Raw genomic sequence first — 22,468 nt, 5'->3', positions numbered from 1 at the left:
GTAGCCTCAAACTGAGCTTGACGACGTAGATGTGACGTGAGCTACCTGTATGAAAGTTGTAAGTCTTCTGGTAGCTGTGCCAAGAGAAATCTCAATCATTCCCAATCTTGCAGAGACGGAGAGCGTAGTTATATGTTAGGATATAACATAGGCACAGGCTAATTATTACTAACTAAAATGCTAGTTAACATTAGTAATTAAACTTAAACAGCTAATGTAAGTCGAAACTGCCTGTGAGCTTCTCCTGCCTGTATGGTAATTTGTCTACTAGGCAACAGAAAATCGCGTGGTTATGACACAATCGTTAGCCTATTTTTACAAAAACGGCTGCTACGGAGCCATAACGTGAGATAAGAGGTAATGGAGCCTTTTATACATTGTCATGTTTCTTTAGAAATAAACAATGGACAAATAGAGTCTTCTCTATGTTTTCTGAAAATTGAACCGCACAAACCTATTCTGGTACAACCTCTAAATACAATTATGAACCTGAAAATGAGCATAATATGAGCACTATAAACTACTGGATATTCCTACTACTAAGTTGATGACTACGTTTCGGATGGTGGTGCAGAAAGAATTCTGAATTGACAATGGGGCTTGAATTTCACTCCAATGACTAACTACCATTGCAAATAGAAACTGTTATTATTATTAATTATATAAATTATTTATACAAGCATAACTGTACATAGCAGGAATGGGCTTATTTGTCATGCTTTGTTCTCACATGGTTGTTTATGTTGCTAGTGTAGCCAGTTGGCCAGTTAGGTAAATTGTCTGACCTAGAGCAGTGTTTCTAAAATTGGGGTGCGCGTACCCCTAGGAGTACTTTGGTCTACTGCAGGGGGTACGTGAGATTTTTGCAAAATGCTAATTCGAGAATATGTCATGTATAATTAATAAAATAATTATACTATAATAATGAATGAATTTAGTGATGGATTCTAAACATTTGAAATATGGCATTTCAAATGTTTTTCAGTTATAAGGTTATTGTTTAGTAAATCTATCACTGTATTGTTCCTCTTTATATAGACTTTTTTTCTACCAAAAAATGCTTTGCACTGGTCAACAAATGGAAAAACAATTCAAAGGGGGTGCATTATTGAAAAAAAGTTTAAGAACCACTGCCTTAGAGAGTTAAATCCTGTTCTCAGCTTAGATGATAGTCTAAGCTGGAAGCATATTTATTTTTTTTGCAGTAAGATATCTAAATCCATTGGCATCATTGGCATATTTCGAAGTTTGGTTCATCAGAAATGGTTACTTACTCTTTATTATAGCCTAATTTCTCCATACCTCATGTATTGCAATATTATTTGGGGAGCTACTTATCCCACCTACCTTGATAAGATAGATACTTTTGCAGAATTGCCACATTTAGCAGCTGGACTGATCACTCAGCCCCTCTCTTTAAATAGTTCACTATTCTATCAATCTTTAATATAAATAGGTACAAAACTTGTGTTTTTATTTTCTAAATGTTGCACCAGCCAGCATCCATTCCGATACCTTGTGTAGTATTTTTTCAGTCTAATGCTGACGTACACGGTTATAATACAAGACATGCCAAATATTTACATCTTTCAGTGTTCCGTACTAGGCTCTGTCAATTCTCTATTAGATACAGGGGAGCTCAGCTATAGAACAGGTATATAAACACTGCATTTCAGTCAACTTCTCTCAAGAATTATAAAAAGAGGCTTAAGACTTGTCCGATTGACTAAACTTAACTGTCTCTGTATTGATCTGAACTATTCATATCACATTTTGTTTGGTCTTGCTGTCTCTCATTTCTACTTGACCATACACACATATACACACAGTCCATATATCTTCATTTTATCTATATTATTGTAATTTATTTTATGCCTTTGATTTTTATGTAGCCAACCTTATGCTTTTATTTAAAAAAAAATTTAATTAGGTGCTCACTTGTGTTCAATTAGTTGTTTTTTGTTTAGGACATTTATAATTGTAATTGTTCATTATCCATATTATTCCTCTCTTCCTTAGGTGAGATTCCTTCTATAAGCCCCTAGGGGTTTTCTTAATCTCATCTGCACAATCTTTATTTTTTTTACTGTATGTTACTGTTGTCTTGATTTTATTGTGCAAAATAAACAAATTCAAATTCAAGGCTGGATATTTAGCTATTAGCGTAGCTACAAAAGTCAATGGGATTTTAAATTGTTTTTTTAAATTTCTGGAACAGAACCCAGAAGTTCTGGTTTCACTTCAGCATCATATTAATTTCAAATCTGTCTGCTACTTCAGAACCACAGACAGCACCATGGATTTATCAATACACAGCCCACAGTTAGACTACTGATATTTCAGAGCCATGGTTGGGGCCATAGATGCTAACTTGCACAAATCTCAGTCAGATAAAGGATGAATGAGACAAGCAGACTAGACTAACATATTCAACTAAACAGCCCCTCTGTCCCTGCACTCTCTCTGCTACTAGCTGATGGCAGGTTAACAAGGGGCATGCATTTTGGTCATTTTGCTAACAAGGGGGATGGCATCCTCCCTCGTCCCCCATAAACTCACCGACCGGGTATAATGTTACCAAGTTTAGCATGTTAGCATGCTAGTATTTGCTAATAAGCACTATACACAAAGTTTGGCTGAGGCTAAGTTGGGAATGCCATTGGTCTTGCAGGTATTTGGTCATATACCAAAATACTAGACACATTTAAAGTTTGACCCTATGATGGTGTTAGATTAAAAGTTAAGGACTCAATCAGGGAAACATGAATGTCTGTACCATATGTCGAGGCAATCGATACAATAAATGTCAAGACATTTCACTAAAAAACAAAAATGTTAACCTCAATATATCTAAAAGTTGTTGAGATCTGTACCAAAGTGGTGGACCATCCAACTGTTATTGCCCTCCATGCACCATGCTGCTAGCGTGGCTTAAATTTACACATTGTTTGTTTCTTACAAAAATTGTTTCTTATGTATTACTGTATGTAATATACATGCAATACTGTGCTATGAATGTTGTATTTTCTAGCTAGGCACTGACCTGTGACATCACAATAGATGGTTTGTTGGTATAGTTTGGCCTCTTTGGGCTTGAAGACAATGTTGAACTGTGCTGGGCAGTTGGGCCATATTTCACCTTCCTGAGCCATGTAAAGACAAGAAGAAGAAAAACAATAGGTCATTTTAATTAAAGGATATAAATCAGCCCATGTATGGTCAATGTACTTAATTCTGGTCAAATTGTTACAGGGTTAGTCAGCGGTGGTGTCTATAATGTGAATATAGATATTTAATGTTTATTTGTGGAAGTGCTGACTGGCAAATTTTCATCACCATCGCGATACAAACATGCGCAATGAACACATTGCAAATTTTATTTAGGGACGGGCAACAAAACCTTTTTAAAAAGCCTGTGTCACTGCTGTTTGTGATTGTTTTTTTTTCAATTACGTAGGCCTACTTGTTCAACACACTCATTTATGTCTGAAGAAAGAGTGACAGAGAGGAGCAGGCACACACACACACACACACACACACACACACACACACACACACACACACACACACACACAGTGCTGTTATTCAGAAACATCATGAGAAGCTATAATCTCTGCAGCACAGTCCGAACACAGAAAGAAGCTAGGCTGCAAATCCATGGGTAGGGTGTGGACTATTAGCTGACGAGAGATACTGGGCAAGAGGGATACAAAGAGACAGGAAAACACCGACACACACATAAACACACCGCTGGCATCACAGTTATGCAGCTGCGTGAGAGAGCCAGGATGTTGTTCTGCACAGCCTGGCTTCTGCGTTCCTGCAGTGCTCTGGACAGCAGTGGCAGGCGATGGATCGCTGTGGGGTCAGACTCACACTGAATAAGCAACCGTTCCCTCTCCACCTCCTCCTCCTTCTGTTGAAGCACAGAGCTCTGCCTACAGACATGGAAGAAGGAAGGTAAGGTAAAAGGCAAAAAAAGAAAGAGAAACCAGAAGGGTCCGAGAGAAGAACAAAGAGTTGCAGACAGAAAGAAAGGGATGGACACTTTTCTGGCAACATGCTCTGGTAAAGAAAAAAAAAACACACAGCAGGTAATTTTACACAGTAAGACGGAGAGGGAGAGCTTATACAGCCCACACTTCTAAAAACATCTTATCGAAAACACATTCCTGAATTGTTGGTGTTAAATCCTTTGTATTCATACATACATACATACATACATACCTCAGTAAGCTCAGGGCCTCCTCTTGCAGGCTGGGCCACATCGTCCAACAGTATTTAAGAGGGATCTTACTACTGTAGGTGAGGGACACTTTGTGTACGTTGGCCAGGGAAATGTAAGTCTTCTTCAACAGAACAAAGTCAGACTCAAGATGGATGTCCAGTTCCTCACAAGCCCCATACAAGCTAATGTACACATCTTCACCTGCGCAGAAGTCATGCAAAAACAGCATGTAGACACATGTAGAAGTGCACACACAAACATCCATGAATAGACTATACCAATGGTTTTTAAAACTTCTGATCATCAACTTTTAATTGTTCCACGCTGTTTTCTTTGTATATTTCAATAATCCAAAAATGTCTTATCCTGATTTGTTGAAGTTGATTGACCTAGTGTTATAAATACATTTGCACATTTACTATGTACTATGCACAGACAACAAGATCAAACAATCTATGTAAGCCACACATCTAAACCCTGATAAGCCCGCATTTATTCCTACATTTACATTTAGTTATATTATAGAACTGAATCACAGAAAACATATGAGATGTTGGCAGAAATTTAGAAGTCTTAAACCAGGCTAGCAAAACTGCAAGCTTAATGTAAAAAGGGGCATCTGAATGTACCTTGTTTTTGTGCTTCCTGTGAACATTGATGTCCTTATGACATGCCCCATTACACAGCTCGAATATTAAAAGATGCATGTGAATGCATGAATGAAAAGGTTTTTTTTAGACTAAAGAAAAGTAAGTGCTTTCACTAGTAATGAATTATCTGCAATCCCACATAAATAAGCAAAACAATAACACGGCAAATGGTTGTACAGTTAAAATCTCTAAGACATATAACAATAAACAATAGGCAATACAAGCTCAAATGGAAGATCAATATATCACTGTATAGCAAAATTGGGATTAGTTATACACTGATTAGTCTCGCATTGGCAGACCTTCCTCCACAGTGCTGCAAAGGAGGGTCTGGCTAGTCCACACAGCATTCGGGATGGGAGAAAAACGTGTTCTGGTTTACTGGCATTTCTTTAAACCAATCACAATCGTCTCACAATCGGATGGAGCCCCAGTGCCTCTGCAAAATAGCCTCGGGAAGGAACTTGTTTTGGTGGAACATGTGTACGTTCAAAGGTTGTTTTAGTCGTGCAACAGAAAACTCAGATTGGACAGATAGTCTAGCTAGCTGTCTGGATTTACCCTGCAGAAATCTGAGGAGCAGTTAACCATAGTCCTCATAAATCCACCGGAGTTTAAAATAACAATACAACGAAAGCGGAAGGTGACGGGACATCCGAAAACGGAAATCCGAAAAGAGTGACATCCGGGATTTCCGACACAACGAGAGCAATCCCGGAAGTGGAACGTCGTGGAGATAGACTATGCACTGATATACTGCACTTACAGTACTCTCCGGGAGCACAAAACAATTCTACCCGCTAAGCAGCCACTGCTGCTCCTCGGGGAGTCTCAGGCCTAATGTGGGCAGTGGAGAGAGGAGAAACTCACAGTGGAGTCAAGGACACACTGCAAAGTCTGGCTTTGAAAGACTGGATCTGGATCAATAGGAGCCACGCAGAGAGATTACAATGGCTCTCAAAATATCCTGGAAAACTGGCATCCAAAACAACTTACTTTATTATGCTGCCAAAGCCTTTTTGAGTTGCAAAATACATCAGACTGAAAGAAATGTGAATTGTTTAAATCTTACTGTAGTAGACTTAAGGTAGTACGATTTCCCACAATGCACAATACAACAATTTCAAAGTATGATTCTATGGAGTAAAGTTACAAAACCACAAGGGACAAAGTCCTTAATGGTTAACAACTAATTAGTCTCGTAGTAGTAAGGTGCCACCATCACAGCATGCACACTTCCAGCAGTGAGAGAAAAGAAAGAGCAACAATAAGCAGCAACAAAGATAAGATGCAAAACAAGGTTTTGTGTAAAGCCGCCAAGAACAAGGGCTTATGTAAATGTGGTGAGTGTTTGTTTACATTCAAATCATAAGGACTGGCCTGAAAAAAAAGCACACTGCTTATCCTGAGATTATTTATATTTGTATACCTGCAGAGGTTACTTTGTTTAAAAGGACACATTTCCAGCAAATCCTACTCAACACACACACACACACACACACACACACACACACACAGGGAACTCTTTGGCATTTTGGATACAATATAAGGCGATGACTGAATTCTGAACACTCCAAACACTACAGGGGTCTCCTCTCCATGTTTCTCTGGTTTCTTTGATATTACATTTCGCTAGCAATAAATGAAAACACAGTTTCCCTGGTCAATCAAATTACTTCACGAGTCCAATGGGTATTTCATTTAATTGTGATTGTTGTGCTTTTCAAAGCTCGCCTCTAACCAAAACAACCGTGGAGGCGTGCCATTAATTACGTTACACAATGTAATGGAGTGAACAAATTGAATTACATACAAGTAGAGTGTTCTAGGGCTGTGCAATTAATCAAAATTTTAATCGCGATAACAATTTTGGCTCCTAATGATCACAAAAACTATTATTTTGCACATTATGTTTTGCAGGTAAACTCTTATGTCTTGTGTTCTGAATGAAAAAAAAAGTTCAAACGGCAAAAGTATGAAGGGAAATTTCCCACTTCAAGGTGTTTTCACAGTTGATTTGTTTAACTGTTTCACAAGTTCAATAATTGCAACATCTTTTCAAAAGACAATGAGTAATAGTGTTAAATAATGGCGATTTCAATATTGACCAAAATAATCGTGATTATGATTTTTTTCCATAATTGCGCAGCCCTTGGTTGCTCTGCACGACGTTGAGTGAAATCATGCTTTTGGCTGAGGATTACAAACTTGATTCTGGTTTGACAATGCAAAAATGTTGAGGTCTGAAATTGCGCCAGTGCACATTCACTGATGTCAGTCCAACAATGTTTAAATAAACAAGGAAACAGTGTCATTGACGCAAAGCACCGAAAATGCTCAGGTTCAGGGCTGCAGTTCTGGACCTGCAGTTTCACCTGCAACAGAGAAACCAACAGCAGTTTCATGTGAGCCATATACAGGCAAAATATACATACGCTTCTGAAATGTTGCCTGCAATCAATGAGTGTTACACATTTTTACAGTTTTTACAACTTTATGTTGTTTATAGCTATTAGTTAAATACATTTAGAAACTCTTACCAAGCTAACATTTGGTGTTTTGCCATCACCTTCTGAACTCTATTTCTATTTGGGTAATTAAGAGCCATTTGGCATTATAGTTAGTGTAAAGTAACGCAATTACAGTAATGTATTCCTTTTTGCTGTAACGCAGTAATATAACGCATTACTAATAAAATGTTGGTAATATTATACCCGTTACAATCTCAGTAACGCGAGTTACAACGCATTTTAACTCGACATTTAGTGCCGTTTGTTTTTTTAAGAATTCACCAACACCGCAAAACATTTCGGCACAGAAAAAAAAAAAAGTCAGCGAGTGTTATTTCCTGTTGCTGGATTCGGTGGTTGAAATGACTGCAGACGGATACATTTGCGACATGGACATTATTGTCAGGAGTTTTTTACGCTGCGTTGAAGCGAGCTGTCCCGTCACTGTTCCCGTGGTCAGAGCCAAAACCAGAGACGGTAGGCTAGGGACATCTGTGTCCTGTCAGTGCCGACAGCAATGTGCCCGAGCAACTGACAGATAATAACATTTCGGGAATTAATGTTTAGTCTTGCTACACGTAATATCATTACATTTTATCAGCGGTGGATAGTAACTATACCGTAGGCTACTTCGATTCAATTGTAAGGTGCTTTTAATTGAGTATTTTCATTTTCTCTTACTTATTAGGCTACTTCTAGTCCACCACAATTCAGAGTCAAGTAGGCTATTGTATGATTTACTTAACTATTTATTTCATAGCTTTAGTTACTTTGCAGATTCAGATTAATAATACAAAATAATATGAATAAATTATGATGTATATAGTGGATAAAGATGAGACTTTGTTGATCCAGTGGTGAAATTCACAAGGTACCCGCAAAGTCAAAAGTAGTAATGCAAAAGTAGTGTAAAGCATTACTATTCAGAGACAGTAATATTGTAATATAACTAATTACTCTCAAATGACAGTAACTAGTAATCAATAATGTATTACAAGTTACAATACAATATTATATTGACTCTTTGGACAACAATATATATTGGCAAATATCACAAAGTCTGCCACGATAATATTTTGATCCGATTGAATTCAGGGGCCTGCGATCAATATGAACAATACGCGAAATCATATGCCCATTTAACACAATCACTTACATTTATATCAACTCACAAAAACAACTAAAATATGATTTGACAATTGTATTACTGAGCTTTTCCAAACATTGAAATAAACTAAATTTTTCAAAACTAAGGCACATCTTAAAGATGACATGTGATAAGTGATATAATTGATATTTTCACTTTGCATCGATGATAATAGATCATTGATCATTGAATCAATATATCGATCCAGATCGATAATGATAATGGCAACTCAATAAATACACTACACTTCATAGGAACACCATCAAACTAAAACCAAGACTCAATGACGAATTAACTAAAACACTGACTGTTTCCAGGAGATTTATCTTCCACAATAATAAGCAAATGTGTAACATTTTTATAAGATAAACCATCCCATTAGGTTTCTAGTCCTGCTCAATGCAGACTGCATAGGAAAGCTTTTAATCCATCTCTGCCTGGGCTTGAACATGAGTGAGCAGAAGTGATTCATTTGGACCTGAGATACCTGAACATGAAAGCCTCAGTGGGAGTAAAACTCTCCCAGCATTAGTGTGACTTATTTAGCTTTCAGATGTATCAACAACAAATTGAGCCCAGTCCTGGTTGAGGGAAAAAACAAACCCGACTGTGAAGAATGTAGGCTGATTAAATCTATACAATGACCATACGTGCCCTACAGTAAAAACACATATTAAAATTCAAGGAGCACTCGCTCGTGTTTGCAAAGGTGTAATTATCATGGAGATTTACATCATGTACCTAGAGGCAGAAATAGGGAATACAGAAAAAGCCTGGTACAGTTTTACAGGTCTTTGTTTTCACTCTGCGAGAAAGACTAGCAGCAGCTGTGAGATACCATCGGATGGAGAAGAAGAGAGTAAAGACAACAGAGAGGACAAAGGATGAATGATAGAAGGAAATGAGGAAGAGGGAAAGACGAATTGGGGAATTAGGAGAGAAAAGCAATTATCTCGCAGCATCCGGATGCTATGACAGCAGTTAACAGACAGGGAGAGCTGCAGCTTATTGCCAAGCTTTCATCATCACTGGCCACCAACCCGTTTCCCCCACGCTTGTTTTCTCTTCCCATAATTTCTCTATGAACGCAGCGAGAGAACTTCTCAACCCCCTCAGCTACCTTTGATCACAGCACAAAAACTCTGCAGCATGTGTGTGCATGCACGTGCTTGTTTGTGTGTGTGTCTTGTGTGTGTGTGTGTGTGTGTGTGTGTGTGTGTTTGTTACTGTGCAGCTTCTTGCTGTTTGTGTGTGAGTGTGCTGCTTTTCTAAAAAAGGCTGCTGTGCTGAAGTCCCCTCGGTGCTACAGCCCTGTCAAAGCAGATGCCTCAGCGCTTCCTAAGAGCTGTTCGTCTTTTCATTTAAATCAGCAGCAGTGACAGAGCAGAGGGTTGTGTGTGACGGAGGGAGGGGGTTACTGGAGCAGCACAGACTCTCTGCTCACTTTTAAGACAGAACATGTATTGCCTAACACCCCGTGGTCAAAAACAAGCGAGCTGAGCAAACTATTATTTTCCAAAGCGGCACTGGCTTTTAACTGACAATGGGTAATAAAGATGCAGAGTGTACCAGCGTTACGTACTGTGGTGTACATGCAAATTGACATGCAACACGCTAACACACACATGCGCACACACGCAAGGTCAGCCAGCTTATGCTGAAGTCTCCAATGGCCCCTCAGCAGAGTAAAGCCTTTAGCAGTATGCTGACCTGAAACATACATGAGTGTGAGGGAGACAGGGAAAGGTGCTAAATTAAAAATGACAGTGACTTGATGGGCTGTAAGTGGTGTTCTGAACCTGGCCTGGCCCTTCCATTATAAAAGCTTAATGCTGCTGAGCGCTGTTACTGATGCCACTCCTTCAGCAAGACCTGCCTGTTTATGTAGCCAGTCAGCGCCCCTGCTCCTTTAAGGTCACCCACACAGGTAAACAAATAAAAATGCTTTTACAGTTCACAAAAAAAATGGAAAAACAAACACACTCATCCACAATCACATTTTTTTATAGATCCTGAAGTTTTTTTTTTTTACTCTAAACAATCATCATTAAATAGCTATACATACATATTTTATTAAATCTCCCTCTGCTCTGGGAAACGGTCTCACAATAATTAAATGATAAAAATGGATGATTACAAATCTAAAGTCAGAACAGTTAGGCTCTTATTCACCGTTATTATCCAATCATAAACAGGCCGTTTATTCGCAAGGTGACTTTTCCATGGTAGAGCTTCGGGACTACAACTGATAACAGAATGATTGTCGTGTCAGCATGCTACTGAATCTTCCCTCACAAACACACACTCAAACACACAGTGCTTCACAGTGCAAATGGGGGTAGTGCACCGTGGAATATCCACCCAGGTGATGCATAGCTAACAGGGGGGAATTAAAGTTTTTTTCTGCATGGTACACAGCAGTTCTACTGTATTTGTTTAATACCGTGGGATTATTGTACCGAGACGATTTTTAGGGAGCTGTGTAGCTGAAATTAGCTTTAGAGGAGACTTTGATGTGGACGGCTTGGGTCAGGAGTAAGGCTGATTTGGTTTTGATTGAAGCATCCCCTTGGTTAATCAACCTAGCCAGTCATGTTTGCTATTTTCAGCTACCACTGTTTAGCTGGGAGTACACATGAAATGTGAGACTAATTGCTCTTTTCCCATCATAACAAACTACACTGTAAAATTGGGTCTACTTTTCCAAGTTACTTTGCATTGAAACCTTTATTAAATGTTTGACAGCCATCAAAGTGATTTTACTATACCATTTCCTAAATTCATGGCAGGCGTTTAAAATGGTTAGCTAGTAAAAAAAAAAACTTTTTTTTAACAGATGCAGCCCCAGTTAAATCATCTCTTGCAATGCACCAATGTTTTCCAGCAACTTTCTCCTTTTTCCTCTAATTGATCCCCTTGTGTGTCAACAGGAAAAGTCAAAAGCTTCGTGTTTTTGCCTTTGATGTTAAGGAGTCTGGCTAATTGTGCAGGCAACCAAGGCTACCCTAACATAATGTGTGACCATTAAAGGTGCCCTGCCACACAAAACCACTTCCTCTGTCAGCTCTAGCCACTGAAAAGAAATAAGTGGAGAAATCAGGCCAATTACAAAAGCTGGTCAGTCTGACGTGGTGTTGCCTGAACTCATTACTATTCATAAACTCGCCCAGTTGCGCTGGGTAAAGGATGCTGATAGCCAGGCTCTATTGGCTAGCTGTTAGCCAATCAGAGTCAAGCAGCTTAGTTCGTCGAATATTAATGAGAACTGGCACAAATTGAGCTGAGCCTTCCTGCAGGCTTTCTATACCACGCTAGAATGGCTTGAAACAAGGTAACCAAGGCATTTTTTCCATAAAAAATGTTACAGAGTCCATGGTAGAACTTCAGACATTACCACAAAGTAATGAATTACATGTGGCAGGGCACCTTTAAGTGTGAGTAGGGCCCAGAAATCCTTCATAAAAAATACTACTAACAAGATTATCATAAATGAGCAGATTTATTACAAAAACAAAAAGTTGGAAGGCGAAGAGAGTACAACCAGTAGCTATTACTGTAAAACAAGCATTCATCAAACAATGATGTCACATTTATTAAATGCTTAATGAATAAAAAACAGAGGATAAATTATTCATTAGCTTATTGCATCGAGCTGAGGTAAGTCCTGACAGCAGAACAAACCATATAAATGCATAAACTAATAAACATATACGATTTGTTTTTCATGGAATGGCAACATTTACTGCATTATACAGTCAGTCACACTGGTGTATAAGCAGTGCTAGTAATCTGTTTTTGTGTGCTTTAGAATGCAAATAATCAGGCTTTAAGTAGTAATTTTCAAATCAAACACTGTACTATGCAGAGACAACCAGACAAACAGAGATACAGTAGTGGTAGATTGGTTAAGCCCATTAGGATGTGATTTAAAAAGAAATCAGAGCTGAGGAAATGAGAGATAACAGTTCCTCAGAGAAAATGGACTGAGCAGTAAGTACAATACACCACAGCCATCATGGGCTAAATCCCCACCATGTTTACAGCCCAATTCCCTAAGGATGTTAAAGATTCTCCTCTAATTACCATTACTTATGTCACCTTTGACTTCATGGCCATACCAACACAAACTCCAAAGTACCTCGTATGAAACCAGCCATGTTCATACGAGCAAATACAGTCGTACACACAACGTATGGGTTCAAATGAAGCAGCAAAAAATTAGAAAGAGACAATGAACAGTTAATTAGACAAGCTTGGGGAATCTTTTCTGCCTGGCTGCTATAGATAGGTCTGTGGAGCCAATGGAAAACACTGGTAAGAGCTGCATATGTGACAAAGACACACATATGCAATAAAATTAAAACTACAGATTGAAACAACTTCTAAAGTAAATGCCTGTCTGCAAGCTATTATCTTCAAACCATTGGGTGTGTGTGTGTGTGTGTGTGTGTGTGTTTGCTGTGTATGTATGCGTGTGATTGTGCATGTGGTATGTCTGTGCATATCTGTGTGTTACAAAAGAAAAAATGACATTGATCGTAAGGATGCTAATTTAGATTATTTTTTTCTGACCGATAGCCAACCCTTGATAACCGATCATTGACCGTTAGCTGACAAGCAAACAACTGAGTCCAAGTTCTCCCATCATGGACACTCTGACATACCTTCCCTGCTCCACATCTGCGGACAGCTGAAGACTTGTACCGGTCACACAGCCAAGATGTTGCATGCATTGTCGTAGACACATGCAGCCACTTTCCTAGAAGCGGTTGTCTGCAGCTATGTGCAGAGCATATGCCCGAGGCAAGCTTGTCTCCACCACATCCACCTGTGAGGTTGTCAGCTGTGTGTCTGCCGGGCATACTCTGGGTAGGACGGCCGATTTAACCAGCCAGTCCTCATTGATATAGATGGATGTGTCACGTACAGTAGTCTATATTGACAACGTTTCACTTCCGGAATTGTTCAGGTGCCACCAAAAATTTTGGCCGGATGTCCGTCACCTTCCTCTTTCTTTGTGTTGGCATTTTAAACTCCGGTCAATTTATGAGGACTATGGTTAACTGCTCCTTAAATCTCTGCAGGGTAAATCCAGACAGATAGCTAGACTATCTGTCCAATCTGAGTTTTCTATTTCACGACTAAAACAACCTTGGAACGTACACATGTTCCACCAAAACAAGTTCCTTCCCGAATCTATTTTGCAGAGGCACCGTTATTGTGTCCGGGGCTTAGCACTGCCCAAGACGATTGTGAATGGTTTAAAAAAATGCCAATAAACCAGACGCATTTTTCTCCCATCCTGGAATGCTGTGTGGACTAGCCAGACCCTCCTCCGCAGCGCTGCGAGACCACACGCACAGTAGCTCTCCGGTGTGAGCACCATCCAGCAGAGAGCCACAAATTTAGCAGGGAAAAAAAGCTCAAAACGCAACTCACTATTGCAAAGTTTGCACTAGCAAGTTAACTAGCAGGTACAAAATAGATTGTATTGTCTATTTTTCTTTTACAATGCAAAACATTTTGAATCACTTTTCATTTTTGTTTTAATAATATTTTTTATATTTTTATCTTTAACTGTTTAACTGATAGTATTAATTCTTATTGTTGGTTAACAGTTAAGTGGTTGATCATTATCATTCATAATTGTCAGATCTATTAAAAATCTATTTGTGTGACACAATGTTTCACGAGAGGATAGACAGATGGACTGAGAAACACATTCTGACACATTGGAGAGGAAAACATGAAAACTTACCGCCTCTCTTCTATGGAGGCATTGAGAGTATACTAGAGTACTCTATGGTATTCTATTATACCAGAATGCTTTGGTAGAAAAATAACGCAGCTGATGAGAAACACACTGAAACCATGTCATTCTGCTAATGCTAATAGGGACAGCTATGAATATTTCACTATAGCTCTGGGAAGTCAAGAAATGATGCTACTGTACGATTGACACTAGCTTTTATCAGATGCTGGGGTCATAATTTATTTAAGTTATTTGTGTCACTAGTTTGCGCACAGTTTTGTAATGTATGTTTTCAGAGGCCTGAATTTTTCTCACCAGTGTGGTAGTGCAGAAGCAGGTCCTGGCTGTGGTCTCCTATGGTCATGGGGTTGAAAACCACAGTCACCTGCATGCTCTCGCCTACATCCAGGGTCCCACAGGAGGGCGTCACTGAGAAAGGGCTGGAATTAAATAGAATAGAATAGAATTTCACCAGGTGGAATAAACAACAGAATGTAAAGCATGGTGTTTTATAACAGCCAACGTTCAATGTAGTTTTAGAAACTGGCAGAAGAAACCCAAATGTTTAATACAATATTTATTTACATGTGTAATCAATAGTAATAACTGTAAATGTAAATGTTAATTGAATGTGTGCCTATCACCAAGTACAGTTACACAATAAGTGGTGGAATGTAACTAAGTACATTTACTCAAGAACTGTTCTTAAGTACACATTTGAGGTGCTTGTACTTTTTCTTTTCATGCCACTTTTTACTTCTACTCCACTACATTTCAGGGGTAAATATTGTACTTTTTACTCCACTACATTAATCTTACAGCTTTAGTGACTAGTTACTTTACAAAATAATTGATTTTTGCACACAAAACATATGTAGTTTATAAAATATGTTTTATTATAAATTAAACTACCCAACAATATATATGCTTACAAGTCCTGCTGAAATGATGTGCCAATTAAACACTTGATTGACAGAACTGTTTTAATTGTTTCTAGTTTCTAAAATGTGAGGATTTTTCTGCATTGAGTACTTTTACTTGTAACAGAGTATTTCTACAGTGTGGTATTAGTACTTTTACTTAAGTAAAGGATCTGAATACTGATTCCACAACTGAATACACTTCTTGAAAAGGGTGCGAAGCTAAATGTTTGCTGTTGTGATTCTGGGTTAGTGTATTCATGTATACATTACATGTTTATACACTGACAATATTTAAGATTGAAACTGCTGTATCCGAAGAAAATAGGTTAAATCACTCAAACACAGTAGACATGAGCCCATACTGCACTGACTCTCACCTCTTTGTTTCTAGCTTGAACTTGGCCTGGCTGTTTCCTACGTTGCAGACTAGCTGAGTTCTCTCTGTGGAGGCTTTCACAGGACACACGGGTAAATGGATACTGTCTCGAAAGTCAAGAATGGCACGTGGCCCAATGGCACGAACTGGGACCTCAAACCGCTCCCTCTCTGTCACACAAACCAGTCTGGGGTGGTAGTCCTAGATGGACAAAATGAAAAAAATGTGTCAAACATGCAAGCTCCATATACAGTATATTACTGAAGTATTTGTTGTCCTCAAGGTTAGTCCTGGATGGAGACACATGCGCAAGCACATACACATTCATATTTTTTAGTAAATGACCTACTATACTATTATATTATATTTATTATATTGTCTTTAGTATTAACTAATATAAAATGTGTACACCACTTAGCACAGCAGCCACAAAGCCTGCAACGAGGCTGTACTTAGGCACAGCATTGCTTTGAGCCAAATGGTATAATTAGCATGCTTACAATGACAATACTAGTGTATTTATGTTTAGCAGCTATAATGTTTTATCTTATTCACCATCTTAGTTAAGCATATTAGCATGTTACATTTGCTAATTAGCATTAAACACAAAGTACACCTGGGGCTGATGGGAACGTCATTAGTATTAGCAAGTAGCAAATATTTGGTCATAAAACAAAGTGTTAGAGAAATTAAAGCTTTGACCTGATGGTATGGCCATCTAGATGATTGCTAGATGAATAGTCAGAGGATATAAGTTATTACAGTTCATCCTCTGGGGATGATGAATGTCTGGACCAAATTTTGTGAGGGATTAGAAGGAACGACATGCCCGTAATGTGTGCAGCAAGCATTTTGTTACCATTAATAATTCTGCCATTTTAGTCAAACTGATTTCACACAAGATTTTATCTAATATAGCTCATCATTATTTGATGAAAAATACAAGTGCCTTCTGACATTTCACATGTTCTACTGACTTAAGCAGTTACTAGACACTTAGTCTTGCATTGCCAGATCTTCCTCCACAGCGCTGCTGAGTAGCGTCCGGCTAGTCCACACAGCATTCCAGGATGGGAGAAAAACGTGCTCTGGTTTATTGGCATTTCTTTAAACCAATCACAATCGTCTTGGGTGGCACAAAGCATCGTACGAAGCAACGGTGCCGCTGCAAAATAGCCTCGGGAAGGACCTTGTTTTGGTGGAACATGTGTACGTTCAAAGGTTGTTTTAGTCGTCCATCCATCCATCTTCTTCCGCTTATCCGGTAACGGGTCGCGGGGGTAGCAGCTCCAGCAGGGGACCCCAAACTTCCCTTTCCCGAGCCACATTAACCAGCTCCGACTGGGGGATCCCGAGGCGTTCCCAGTCCAGGTTGGAGATATAATCCCTCCACCTAGTCCTGGGTCTTCCCCGAGGCCTCCTCCCAGCTGGACGTGCCTGGAACACCTCCCTAGGGAGGCGCCCAGGGGGCATCCTTACCAGATGCCCGAACCACCTCAACTGGCTCCTTTCGACGCGAAGGAGAAGCGGCTCTACTCCGAGCTCCTCACGGATGACTGAGCTTCTCACCCTATCTCTAAGGGAGACGCCAGCCACCCTCCTGAGGAAACCCATTTCGGCCGCTTGTACCCTGGATCTCGTTCTTTCAGTCATGACCCAGCCTTCATGACCATAGGTGAGGGTAGGAACGAAAACTGACCGGTAGATTGAGAGCTTTGCCTTCTGGCTCAGCTCTCTTTTCGTCACAACGGTGCGATAAATTGAGTGTAATACCGCACCCGCTGCGCCGATTCTCCGACCAATCTCCCGCTCCATTGTCCCCTCACTCGCGAACAAGACTCCAAGGTACCTGAACTCCTTCACTTGGGGTAAGGACTCATTCCCTACCTGGAGAAGGCACTCCATCGGTTTCCTGCTGAGAACCATGGCCTCCGATTTAGAGGTGCTGATCCTCATCCCAGCCGCTTCACACTCGGCTGCGAACCAATCCAGTGAGTGCTGAAGGTCACAGGCTGACGATGCCATCAGGACCACATCATCCGCAAAAAGCAGCGATGAGATCCCTAGCTCACCAAACTGCAACCCCTCTCCACCCCGACTACGCCTCGATATCCTGTCCATAAATACTACAAACAGGATTGGTGACAAAGCGCAGCCCTGGCGGAGGCCAACTCTCACCTGAAACGAGTCCAACTTACTGCTGAGAACCCGGACACAGCTCTCGCTTTGGTCGTACAGAGATTGGATGGCCCTGAGAAGGGACCCCCTCACCCCATACTCCCGCAGCACCTCCCACAGTATCTCCCGGGGGACCCGGTCATACGCCTTCTCCAGATCCACAAAGCACATGTAGACCGGTTGGGCATACTCCCAGGCTCCCTCCAGGATCCTTGCGAGAGTAAAGATCTGCTCCGTTGTTCCACGACCAGGACGGAATCCGCATTGTTCCTCTTCAACCTGAGGTTCGACTATCGACCGAACCCTCCTTTACAGCACCTTGGAGTAGACTTTACCGGGGAGGCTGAGAAGTGTGATACCCCTGTAATTGGCACACACCCTCTGGTCCCCCTTTTTGAAAAGGGGAACCACCACCCCGGTCTGCCACTCCTTAGGCACCGTCCCCGACTTCCACGCAATGTTGAAGAGGCGTGTCAACCAAGACAACCCCTCCACACCCAGAGCTTTAAGCATTTCAGGACGGATCTCATCAATCCCTGGGGCTTTGCCACTGTGGAGTTGTTTAACTACCTCAGCAACTTCCACCAGGGAAATTGACGACAATCCCCCATCATCCTCCAGCTCTGCCTCTACCATAGAGGGCGTATTAGTCGGATTTAGGAGTTCCTCAAAGTGCTCCTTCCACCGCCCTATTACCTCCTCAGTTGAGGTCAACAGCGTTCCATCCTTACTGTACACAGCTTGGATGGTTCCCCGCTTCCCCCTCCTGAGGTGGCGAACGGTTTTCCAGAAGCACCTTGGTGCCGACCGAAAGTCCTTCTCCATGTCTTCTCCGAACCTCTCCCACACCCGCTGCTTTGCCTCTTTCACGGCAGAGGCTGCAGCCCTTCGGGCCCTTCGGTACCTTGCAACTGCCTCCGGAGTCCTCTGGGATAACATATCCCGGAAAGACTCCTTCTTCAGTCAGACGGCTTCCCTGACCACCGGTGTCCACCACGGTGTTCGTGGGTTACCGCCCCTTGAGGCACCTAAGACCCTAAGACCACAGCTCCCCGCCGCAGCTTCAGCAATGGAAACTTTGAACATTGTCCACTCGGGTTCAATGCCCCCAGCCTCCACAGGGATGCACGAAAAGCTCCGCCAGAGGTGTGAGTTGAAAGTCTGTCGGACAGGGGCCTCCTCCAGACGTTCCCAATTTACCCGCACTACCCATTTGGGCTTACCAGGTCTGTCCAGAGTCTTCCCACACCCTCTGACCCAACTCACCACCAGATGGTGATCAGTTGACAGCTCTGCCCCTCTCTTCACCCGAGTGTCCAAAACATACGGCCTCAGATCAGATGAAACGATTATAAAATCGATCATTGACCTTTGGCCTAGGGTGCTCTGGTACCAAGTACACTTATGAGCATCCCTATGTTCGAACATGGTGTTCGTTATAGACAATCCATGACTAGCACAGAAGTCCAACAACAAACAACCACTCTGGTTTAGATCAGGGAGGCCATTCCTCCCAATCACGCCTCTCCATGTGTCTCCATCATTTCCCACGTGCGCGTTGAAGTCCCCCAGCAGAACTATGGAGTCCCCCACTGGAGCCCCATACAGGACTCCATTCAAGGTCTCCAAGAAGGCCGAATACTCCGAGCTCTTGTTTGGTGCATACGCACAAACAACAGTCAGAGTTTCCCCCCCCACAACCCGCAGGCGTAGGGAGGCGACCCTCTTGTCCACCGGGGTAAACTCCAACGTAGCGGTGCTCAGCCGGGGGCTTGTGAGTATCCCCACACCCGCCCGGCGCCTCACACCCTGGGCAACTCCGGAGAAGAAAAGAGTCCAACCCCTATCCAGGAGTATGGTTCCAGAACCGAGACTGTGCGTAGAGGTAAGCCCCACCAGATCCAACTGGTAGCGCTCCACCTCCCGCACAAGTTCCGGCTCCTTCCCCCACAGAGAGGTGACGTTCCACGTCCCCAGAGCCAGCGTCTGCTGCCCGGGTCTGGTCCGTCGAGGCCCCTGACCTTCACTGCCACCCATGTGGCAGCACACCCGACCCCAGCAGTTCCTCCCACAGGTGGTGGGCCCATGGGTTGGAGAGAGAGGTGCCATGTAGCTTTTTCGGGCTGTGCCCGGCCGGGCTCCGTGGCAAACCCGGCCACCAGGCGCTCACTGACGGGCCCTCCATCTGGGCCTGGCTCCAGACGGGGGCCCCAGGCTTCCTCCGGGCAGGGTCACTCCAGCTCTACCTCGTTTTTTCATAGGGTTTTTGAACCATTCTTTGTCTGGCCCCTCCCCTGAGACCACTTTGCCTTGGGAGACCCTACCAGGAGCACAAAGCTCCAGACAACACAGCCCTCAGGTTCATAGGGACACACAAACCTCTCCACCACGATAAGGTGATGGTTCCAGGAGAGGTGTTTTAGTCGTGCAACAGAAAACCATAGTCCTCATAAATCGACCAGATTTTAGAATGCCAATGCAACAGAAGCCCAAGGCAACGGACATCCAGCCGAAATGAGGGACATCAAGTGGAATTTCCGGCGGCATCGGAGCAATCCTGGAAGTGGAACGACGTGTATATAGACACTCAACTGTCCTGCTGTTACACAGACATGAGGTAAGAACAGACATTTGCCCCTTTCATGAACTAACAACGGTGCGAGAATGAAACACTAATGTATAATTAGAATTTTGTTTACTATTACTATTGAACTGTGTTCCAAACTGTGTCTGGAGCAGCATGATGTGTGCCAGGAAAGCCATTCGACCAGTTCGACAGTGAAGCTGTGTATTTAAGTTGAAAGTGTGTGTGAGCAGGCGTGAGAATAAATAGTGCCTTTGTTTGTGAGCGAACTGTCCTTTCTGTATTTGTGCAAAGAGAACTCACGGTGCTTTAAAGCATGTATTTGATTAGCAGAGGTAATGTCATTAGTGTTATAAGTTGATATGACAAACTTGCAACACAATTTGAGTTGTAACAGCTTGTCACTGACTTCAGTGGTCGTACTTTAATTTGGGCTTTCATTGTGTGCATGTTTGCCCCTCCACGTTGCTTTACATGCTATAAGTCTTCCGTTCCTAAATGCAGATTACCCTGATACTTCATTGTGCTCTCTGAATCTAGCCTACTGTGTATGATTATTCCATGGAGCAGGCAAACTCCCTTCTTTCTCCAGTACCTTGTTCTCCTGCGGGGTGAAGAAGACAGTGAAAGTAGCAAACAGTCCTGGTGCCACCTTGCTACCTGTTCCCTCTGTTCCGACTACACGGAAAAACTCAGAGTCCTGCAGCTCCAGCTTAACTTGTCGTGAAACCTTGAGAAAAAAAAAAATCACACAAATTTTACAAAATTGCAAACCCCACACAGCAACAAACACAGAACCAGGTACACACACAACTACTTGATGGTGTTTTGTTCAAACTGCATTTATAAATATCCTCCAATCCCCTATGACCTTTTCCAATTTCTGCTTCCCTTACATACAGCCTGCACGCACGTACGCACGCACTCACGCACACGCACGCACGCACACGCACACACACACACACACACACACACACACACACACACACACACACACACACACACACACACACACACACGCTGTAAACCTTTTTCTCCTGCTATACTGACTGTTTCTGTGGTTCCATTAATAGTTCCATAATCTTCACTAAAACATCAGCTCAGACCCTGTTGTTTGTGTAACTGTTTGCGTAATCATCACTCATTCACACACCTTGTCAATGTTGTGGAGACGGAGAGATAATGTGTAGGTCTGTGCAGGAGTGAAGTTCTGGAAGACCAGCTCAGATGGGTAGGGCTGGAAAAGTGGCTGATCCATATCCACTAAGGACAACTGAAACAAACACAACATATGCAGTACCTATTACCATCCCTTTCATTGTGTACCTGTAAACATTACTGTTTTTCTTAATGTTGTTAAAGTCACACACACGAATGTTGCAAACACTCAATGAATTCCTTTTGACTTACTCCTGGGTTCTATCAGATTCAAAAACATTTGTTGCCAACTTAATGTATACATGGTATACCTGCTGAATTTGCATAATAATGTGCATTTACCACACTGTTTTGGAAGCAAATGAAGGTTATGATAATGCATGCATGATAATTTATTTAAGGAAAGCCCTGTACACTCCTATTACAAGCGGATATTCAGGTTATTTGAAGTCATTGATAACATGCAGTTATTAATCTTATTGATTTTTTATAAGGTGTTTTTTCATGAGGTTTTTCAACGCTTATTTGTTCTGTGCCAAGAATTAGATGTGAAAATCAATACCACTCTTTTATCTGTACGTTAAATATGAAGCTACAGCCAGAATAAGCATGTTTTTTTTTAGTATGAGAAAATGTGCCCTCTTAAAGTTAACTTGACTGATTTTCATTTATCCTCTATCATTACACCATTGCCAGTCATAGAATAAAAATAATACTGTGCTGTATATTAAAGTGTGTAATTTTGGGGCTTTCAGGATGACCTAAAAAGATCCTGCTAGTCATTGCTCCTTCTTATCACCTGCAGTGGCCCACAGTGGGGGTCACTCAGATTACATTTGCATATTGGACAAGTCAACACAAAATGTGGGTCCTAATTATGATGAGGGGGCATTTATTAATTTCATAGACATTTCACAAACTTTTGATGGCATTTTGCTCCAAGCTCCCTGTTAGATTCTGAC

General features: G+C 41.6%; 1 protein-coding gene across 3 annotated transcripts in view; it reads right to left on the bottom strand.

Moving 5' to 3' along the window:
• The window catches only part of hydin (HYDIN axonemal central pair apparatus protein), a 128,284-nt gene that overhangs the window by 103,004 nt on the left and 2,812 nt on the right, over positions 1-22,468 (bottom strand). For all 3 annotated transcript variants that reach the window (XM_036003247.1, XM_036003248.1, XM_031309972.2), the window contains exons 4-10: positions 21,502-21,621; positions 20,944-21,078; positions 15,588-15,787; positions 14,603-14,727; positions 4,228-4,429; positions 3,749-3,938; positions 3,044-3,143 (exon numbers count right to left, since the gene is read on the bottom strand). In XM_036003247.1, the coding sequence (XP_035859140.1) occupies positions 3,044-3,143; positions 3,749-3,938; positions 4,228-4,429; positions 14,603-14,727; positions 15,588-15,787; positions 20,944-21,078; positions 21,502-21,621 (1,072 nt within the window). The remainder of the gene's footprint in view (positions 1-3,043; positions 3,144-3,748; positions 3,939-4,227; positions 4,430-14,602; positions 14,728-15,587; positions 15,788-20,943; positions 21,079-21,501; positions 21,622-22,468) is intronic.

Source organism: Sander lucioperca, chromosome 7 (genome assembly GCF_008315115.2).
Source record: "Sander lucioperca isolate FBNREF2018 chromosome 7, SLUC_FBN_1.2, whole genome shotgun sequence".
NCBI lineage: Eukaryota > Metazoa > Chordata > Actinopteri > Perciformes > Percidae > Sander > Sander lucioperca.
This window is presented reverse-complemented; position numbering and strand designations above follow the sequence as displayed.